This window comes from Phalacrocorax carbo, chromosome 12, assembly GCF_963921805.1.
Source record: "Phalacrocorax carbo chromosome 12, bPhaCar2.1, whole genome shotgun sequence".
Taxonomy (NCBI): domain Eukaryota; kingdom Metazoa; phylum Chordata; class Aves; order Suliformes; family Phalacrocoracidae; genus Phalacrocorax; species Phalacrocorax carbo.
This window is the reverse complement of record NC_087524.1, coordinates 20,288,932-20,296,663: the sequence shown is the minus strand read 5'-3', so window position 1 is coordinate 20,296,663 and position 7,732 is coordinate 20,288,932. Positions and strand designations below refer to the sequence as shown.

The 7,732-nt window shown below is 43.5% G+C and overlaps 1 protein-coding gene across 1 annotated transcript in view; it reads left to right on the top strand.

Moving 5' to 3' along the window:
• The first annotated feature begins 351 nt into the window (after nucleotides 1-351).
• The window catches only part of C12H10orf90 (chromosome 12 C10orf90 homolog), a 69,054-nt gene continuing 61,673 nt past the window's right edge, over nucleotides 352-7,732 (top strand). Inside the window, exon 1 of the mRNA XM_064464377.1 lies at nucleotides 352-558. Coding sequence (XP_064320447.1) covers nucleotides 393-558 — 166 coding nt within the window. The 5' untranslated portion in view covers nucleotides 352-392. The remainder of the gene's footprint in view (nucleotides 559-7,732) is intronic.

The following is a 7,732-nucleotide window of genomic DNA, read 5'->3' as shown; positions in this document are numbered from 1 at the left end:
ATGTGCTGTAGCTAGATATTGTTGCTGTAGCTGAACGACCCGCGCCTGCCTGCCGGAGGTTGGGGTTGCACAATTGAATTTATATTCTGGCCGTAAAACCTGCATTTAGGGACACAAATTCCAACCAATCAGACTAAATAAATCAGCAGGCCCAGGTTTTATCATCGCAGATAACCCTCATTAATCCAGCAAGCTTTTCCTGAAGACAAAGGACAAAATGAATTGCTTCACTGGAGTTGCCTGAGCAGCATGTTAATGCGGGGAGTGGAAGGATTGAATTATTCATGCCCTCGCAGCCCGAGCAGGCAGACCCTGGCTTTTCCTGTTACCATTGCAACAGGTGCCAGCTGGCCCGGGCGAGCTCGGCCCTCGCCCGTCTCCCAGAGCCCGGCATGCCTTCTGGAGAGGGAGAGCCTCCGTGCCTGCGACGGCCCGGCCGCGCTCGGGTGGGCGTTCGGGGTAAGCCTGGTGCACGACGGACCCGGGAAGCACGCTCTTTTGTAACTCAAATGTACTTGGCCATAAACTACTCTTCGTGCAAGGAAACAGGTTGTTTCGGTAAGTTTGTGCAACTTCTGACGTTTTCCTAATCCGCTGTAAGCTCTCCTCGGCGTATGTTAACTATAACGTGCGGTGTTTTACCAGTCTTTCTAAAAATAGTCTGTGTTCTTTTTGCTTTTAAAATGACTTAAAGAAGCCTAAAAAGGCATGCTGTGTTTTTTAATGCTAGAAAATATGTAAACAGTCTCTACAGAACCCACACTGAAGTTATGACCGAGCCTTTTTAAATTAACTTGTATTACTTAAATTTTCAAATCCCTGTAGCACACTACTAAAACAAACTATATCATCCAAGTCTGATTTCTTGCAACCAAAACTGAGACTAACGTGATTCAGTGTCAAACTGGAGAATCCGAAGGAACGTGTGTTACTTTTTGTAAGAAATGTTGGTTCCCTGTTTTAAGTGTAACTTGTGTTGTTGCTCTTTATTCAGCTCAATACGTTCCTGATTGGGCTGGGAACAGGATCTGATCCCTGTATCCCTGCATAATGTTCTTACCATGCATTAACTATTCTGTTCTATCATAAAACTGTTGAAAAGCATTGGTAACTTACACAATTTTTCTAAAGATAGGAAGGAGATGTATTTTCTATGTAAAGCATATGGCAGTGATGAACTACCACTTCTTTATAAGGTGAAAAACATCCAAATGTTTGGCGTTATTATTTGTTATCAGTATACCTACCTATAATATTTCTTTCATTTGTTTGTCTGATTTTTGTTGTTTTCCAGTAGCGATATTATCGGCATTGCCTGAGAGCTCTCGGGTAACTCACTACTTGGCACAGTTAAACTGATATAAATAATCAGCTCCCAGGAGCAGGAGGCCATGGATAGGAGCATGAATATGAAATGAATCATGAATAAGTTTTGATTGTGGATAACAAGCTCTCCCTCTTTTTGTTTGTTTGTTTTTAATTACATAATCCAGGTTCTGCTACTTCTACTTTATTTTCTTTGTTTTGATCATAAAAGCATTTTATCTGACATCCAAATGACTGCCAAATTTTGAAGGGATGAAAGTACAGCATAATGATATCTAGCGCTAACGGTCATTAAATGCCCTGTGTTTTAAGGAACAAGAGGTGAAAATAGGGATATGTAAATAACAGGAGATATGCAAACAATGGATGTAATCCTGCACCCCTTAATCATGGGAGTAATCCCTATTCACGTAAGTAATCCTGTTGGTTTCAATAGACTCACATCAGTAGGTGCTGTAGCATAAGGCCTATATTTTTCAAGGAGATAACAGTGTCTCTTTTACCTGTTTTTTCTGTAATGTAATTTTAGCAACACAGTTTTTAGTGATGTGTTTGAATGCATTAGTGATAATGTTAAATTAGACTTTACCAAATGCCTCTCTTGCTTCTAAAAGTATAAAAGAAAAATGGAATAATGCATTAGATGTGTCAGTAAGAAGGCACAAACCCCACATATTTTATTAGAGATGTGCTTGCAGAAGCATAGCGCAACTCACCCCATTGACTGTATTTGCAGATTTTTTGTATGTGAGGTATATAAACTTTTGCTTCTTTTACAATAGGATACAACTTTAGCAGAAAACCACTGTGACACCTGATGTCTCATAAAGTACATTTGAGACTCCATAAAAGTGATGTTGATAAATACTGTTCGTCATTCTGATTTAAATACATGGGCTTTGTAGTAACGTCCTGGGAATATGTTTATTGCTGTTATGGTCTCTGATCTTGCCAAAATAACACCTGCAGTTCTGCCTTGGGAATAATGTGTTTGTACAAATGTTGTGGTTGTGTTGCCCTCCTCAGCAGCCCAGCTTGGCACTTCAGAGCTTTCCACTCCAAGACCAGATAGTGCTGCCCTGTCTACCAGGAAGGGGCTTGGGAGGACCTGTGTGTGCCCTTCCTCAGGCAGTGCATCTGTTAATGAGGGAAAACTAATTACTTAAAAGCTCTTGGTATAATGGGGTTGAGAAGTGTAAATAGTCATGAACTGTTCCTGGTGCTCTGCAAGCCGTCAACCTGTGCGTGTGCTGGATGCCAGCAGTGGTAGCGTGGATATGAATGTGACCGTAAAACCATTGCAGTCATTGCAGTATTAAGGGGCTTCCTCCGTGGAAACATCCTCTTGTGTGTACCCTGAACAGGCCAAAATCGAGATGAAGTAAAAATGCATAGAATGACAGTCCCAGATGGTCCACAAAACTTACAGTTACGTGAAGTTGGTATTAAGTACCTGTTGGCTTTTTGTTGGTTGCACCAAGTTATCAAGAATGAACTGATTATTCTTTACTCGGCTTCAATACATGGCAAAGATTTTGGTGTTTTGTATTTGCAGATGAGGTATACTATATTACTACTATCTCTTTGCACAGAGATATCATATAGAACTAGTTTAAAGCTGAGGTGACATAGCTGTTCAGGGCAGTAGAGGGTTGGAGGCAATAAAATAACCAGTCGGAGAGGCTGGAAGGGCAGACTGGCAGCTGCTGCCAGGGGAGAGTCTGGAGTGGCCCATGGCAGCAGCATTTCTTTTCACTTTCTCCATGCAGGGTCCCAGCAGGAGCATTAAATCTCTCTAGGTAAGTCCCTTTCTGTCCCCTGGTCCCTGCCCATGCAGTTGCCCAGGAGCAACGCAATTCCTAATCCTTGGACAATGCCTCAGGCATTGGTTGCACATTAACTTCAACTTTATAACCAGTTTTGAGGGTACTTTTTTCTCCTCTGCTGAATTGTAAATAAATAAATAAATAAATAAATCACATGCACGATGTTTTTCAAGGATCTGCTTGTGCCAATAGGCAGAGGTCAGGTGCCTGGTTTGATTTTTACTACATTTCATGAATTTTAGAGATGGTTGTTCATGCAAATTTATTGAAAAGTCTTTAAAATTAGGCCAAACAAAAGTGCTTTAGAATGGTTCAGCTCATTTTGTATCAGATATCACGTGCGTGGCTATTCAGAACACCTTGTTTTGTTGGTTTTTTTTCTGTTGCACATACAAACTACCTACAGTAAGAGGTGTTTTCCATAATCACTGACCTGTCGTTCTTGTGCCTCTCTTCATTAGAGGCTGCTCGTGTCTCCTTCCTTCCCACACAAGGGAGAGGGCAGGGGGTTGCATAGTCTCTGCTGTTTCCCCAGGTTAGAAGCTCTGTAAGAGCAAAGCTACGGGCGTGCCTGCTGCGAGGGATGGTAAGAGCAGGTTCTTTGTGGTTTGGTGGCATTTCCCCCTTTGTGTAGATGTATTTTGCTGCTCTTTGGGGTGGTGACACAAAGGCAGCACATTGTGGCATCGTTATGGTTGATGGACCTTGCTGTATCCACATGGAAGCATGCTGAGGTTTCCTCCTTAGGGCTTCCGTTGCAAACCTTGTATAAATGGTAGTTAAGGTGGAATAAGATATTTGAAATTTTATGGACCAGCAGTTCTAAGCCCAAGTAGTACACAAAATAAAAGATAAGTTTTAAAGCACAGGTAGAGGAGATTCTCTGGCTGTTGTTTTGCATCTGTGTGGGAACCTGTGGCAGAGAAAGCAGAAAGACTGGAAAAGCCAGCGTGCAGCCCGCACAGCGGCAGATTGAGCAAGGCCTGGGAGCATGGCCCTGGGAAAGCCCAGCGCTGGCTGAACATCAGCTGCGTACTTTACTGGTCCTCCAGGTCAGAGCCATGTGGCAAAATTCAGGTACCGTAGCACGATGTGGTCACCGGCTGCGGAGCAGAGCCTGTGTCCTGGTATTAGCCCCAAGCCAGCCACTGAATGCCACCCAGGCGCTCGCTCACCCCTCCGTGGTGGGATGGGGGAGAGAATCAGAAGGGTAAAAGTGAGAAAACTGATGGGTTGATAAGGACAGTTTAATAGGTAAAGCAAAATAATAATAGTGATAGTAACAATAACAATAATATAATGAAAAGGAAAAGCAAAAGCCGCGAACGCAAGCAAAACAAACCAAGGGATTCCTTCACTCCTTCCCATGGGCAGGCAGGTGTCCAGCCATCCCCAGGACAGCAGGGCTCCATCACATCTAACGGTGACTTGGGAAGCCAAATGCCGTCACTCTGAATGTGCCTCCCCCCCCCCCCCTTCTTCTTTCCCCAGCTTTCTATAGTGGGCATGACACCATATGGTGCGGAATATCCCTTTGGCCAGTTTGGATCTGTTGTCCTGGCTGTGCCCCCTCCCCTCCCGGCTGCTTGTGCCCCTGGCAGAGCTTGGGAGGCTGGAAAAGTCCGAGACTAGTGTGAGCACTACTTAGCAGCACTTAGCTGCTACTTAACAACAGCTAAAGCATCAATGTGCCATCAGCACTATTCTCCTACCAAATCCAAAACACAGCATTATACCAGCTACAGTGAAGAAAATTAACTCTACCCCAGCCAAAACCAGCACAGCCCGGAGCAAGAGATGTATCCTGTGGTTCAGCATGTCCTCAGTTTGGTCTTTAACCTTAACGAAAGATTAAACCACAACTACCTTAATTATATGCTTTTATTACTGGCTGCCTAGTGGCTTCTAAGTGGAAAAGCTGAGCTGGTATGACTATAGGTATTAAATAGGACAACATCACAGGTAAAACTGCAATGCACATGGATTCTTATAATAAAGGTTTTTCACTTGTTCTCCATCTGTTACTTTGCTGTAAATCCCGTTCTGTGTCTGAGAGCAGCCAGGCCTGGAGGAGCAGCAGCCCTTCCGCTCTTTGCAGTCCAGCCTGACCTCAAGCTGATATCTCCCCAGGGCATGTTTCAAGAATATTCTGTCATACAACATTGCTCTTGTTTCATGTGTCATTTCTGTCTCTGCATCCCTCCAGAGAGGGAGAAGGGTGCAGAGGAGAGTCACAATCAAACTTACGTGTGTGGTCCCAACCCCAAACCTGTCCGAGGTGACAATCAGTGATGTGAGCATGCATTAATCGTGGTTGTGTGATGGTGTAACATGTCAGTCACATTTCCCATGACATGTAAAATTCATGCACGAAAGATTCATCCTCAAGTTTTGAATTGCATAGCCCTTTGGGAAAGTGCATGTCTTCCTCCCAGTGGGATAATCAGTTCGGGAATTAGCCAAGCTCCTGAGCAGTTTTTGCTCTGTGTGCACCCAGTAGTGACACCTAGTGATGTCCAAGGAAGATTTGATTTCTTGAGCAGAAGAGCGGGTAGGGGGCAAGAGGAGAGAGCCCCAGGCTCTTTCTGGTTGAACTGCAGGTGGTGAAATCATTCAGAGCAACAGAAGGGAAGGTCTGAACCTGAATGTCAACCTTAATATATTTAAATGACAACTACTGAACTGTCACCTGATGGTTGACAGCGATTACTGACAGAGGGAAAGCAACTTTTTATAACCTGCATTTGGAGAAATCTAAGCTGTAAAGTATATTGAGGGTCCATCCACAGCCTTGTCATGTAGCCGCGGCTGACAAATGAAGCGTCTCCTCCAGATCTGAATTAGCTACAGCAGATGAGTAAAAAACACTGATCGAAAACTTTTTACTTCACAACCTTCAAGACTTCTACATAGTACGCGATGCTCTATTGTGCTGCGAGTGCAATGACTTGGAAGAGTGTGTTCTTTTTCATTTATTAGTTGACAGTGGTGTCTTTCAAAATGATCTCTAGCATTATGAGCAGTAAATGATGGTATGCTTTCAAAGGTTAAACTGTTTCATTTTTTTTTAGTATAATTTGCTTATGTTCAGAGAAGCTACATTAGAAATATTATTAGACACTGGGGTCTCCCTCTAACCGTTACGGTAATGAACAACTGTTGGAAACTGCTTGATATTTCCATGGTTTGAGGCGTTAGCGGCCCTAGAGAGAAACATGTTATCTTTCAACCAGGTCTTTAATTGTTTCCTAAGTTGATAAAAGAGTTAATCTATTACTGGCAAGATATTTGCTTCAGTTGTGGGTGAATCTTAAAAAACCTTTTTAGCTGCTGTCAAAATCAAGTGATCTGCGTGAATTACTCTGAATAATGCTGCAGAGTTTTTCTAGCAACCGCTTTGTCATTTTTGCTGTTTTCACACTTCCTGGCGACACGTTTCCTAGAGCTTTGTTCTCGCTGTGGAATTACAGTTGCGACCCCCTCCCGCGGCACTGCCTGACACCTGACAGCCCACCGGGGGCAACGGGGAGAATTCGGCATAAACTGCTGTCGGGCGTACGGTGATGACCACTGCCTGTTTTGAACACGCATAATCTTTCCTCCATTCCCTGCAAAGTATACGCAGCCTCTTGCTAAGTGTCACATCCTGACTTGTTGATGGTGTATTACCATTAATAATTAGGGTCCTGCCTAGCGTTGTACCACAAACAACTGAAAATATGTCGTCATTGCCTTTATACAAACCTTTCCTGATGATTGAAGACCATCAGTGCAGGCTTTGTAAGGAACAGAGGACGTAATGGTGCAGAACAAACATACAATAAACGGTGACAAAATTACCTATTGTCATTTATTTTGTCAGTCTTCTGGAAGATGAAGAATTGAGTCAAGAGAATATAGATACCATTTTCCTTGTATCTCTAGTATTGCCCAGGATAAACATATGGGAATAAAAAGGAGTGTTTTTAACATCAGAAGCCTGAGCAGAAGGTAACACTAGCCGCAGCCCTCATGGGTGGTGTGGAGCACCTCTGGGATTGCGTTTCAAATGTATCTGTTTGAATTTCATGGATTGCATTTATTTTTATCCTTCTACTGATCTAGACTTTTAGCATCTCTTAGAGCTGCGTACCTGTAAAATAAAGTTGGGAGGTCGAGCACACAACAACAAGGCAGGCTGGGGAGAGATCTTGCATGGCTTGGCTTGGAAGTCCCCATGGAGAAGCGAGGGCAGAGCAGAGTCCATGGCTGCACACGGACAGGTACTCTCTGCAATTCTTCTGCCTACTGTCTCTTCTGATACCATCAACTGCTGCTTTTCGGATGCTGAGAAGGAGCCCGCTCTCCTCTCCATGTCACCAGCACAGTGCGGATGCAGCTCTCCTCGCATCCCACATTTCAGCCACGTAGACGAAACAAATACATTCACAGCTGTCAGACGATTGTACGTGTAAATCAATCCTACCCATAGCTCTTGTGCATAGAAAGGGCTAGTTGGGAAATGCATTTTAAAATTTTTTTTTCAATAATATCAGGCTTTAACAGGCAAAGTTACCTGCAAAGTCTTACAGAAGAAGGAT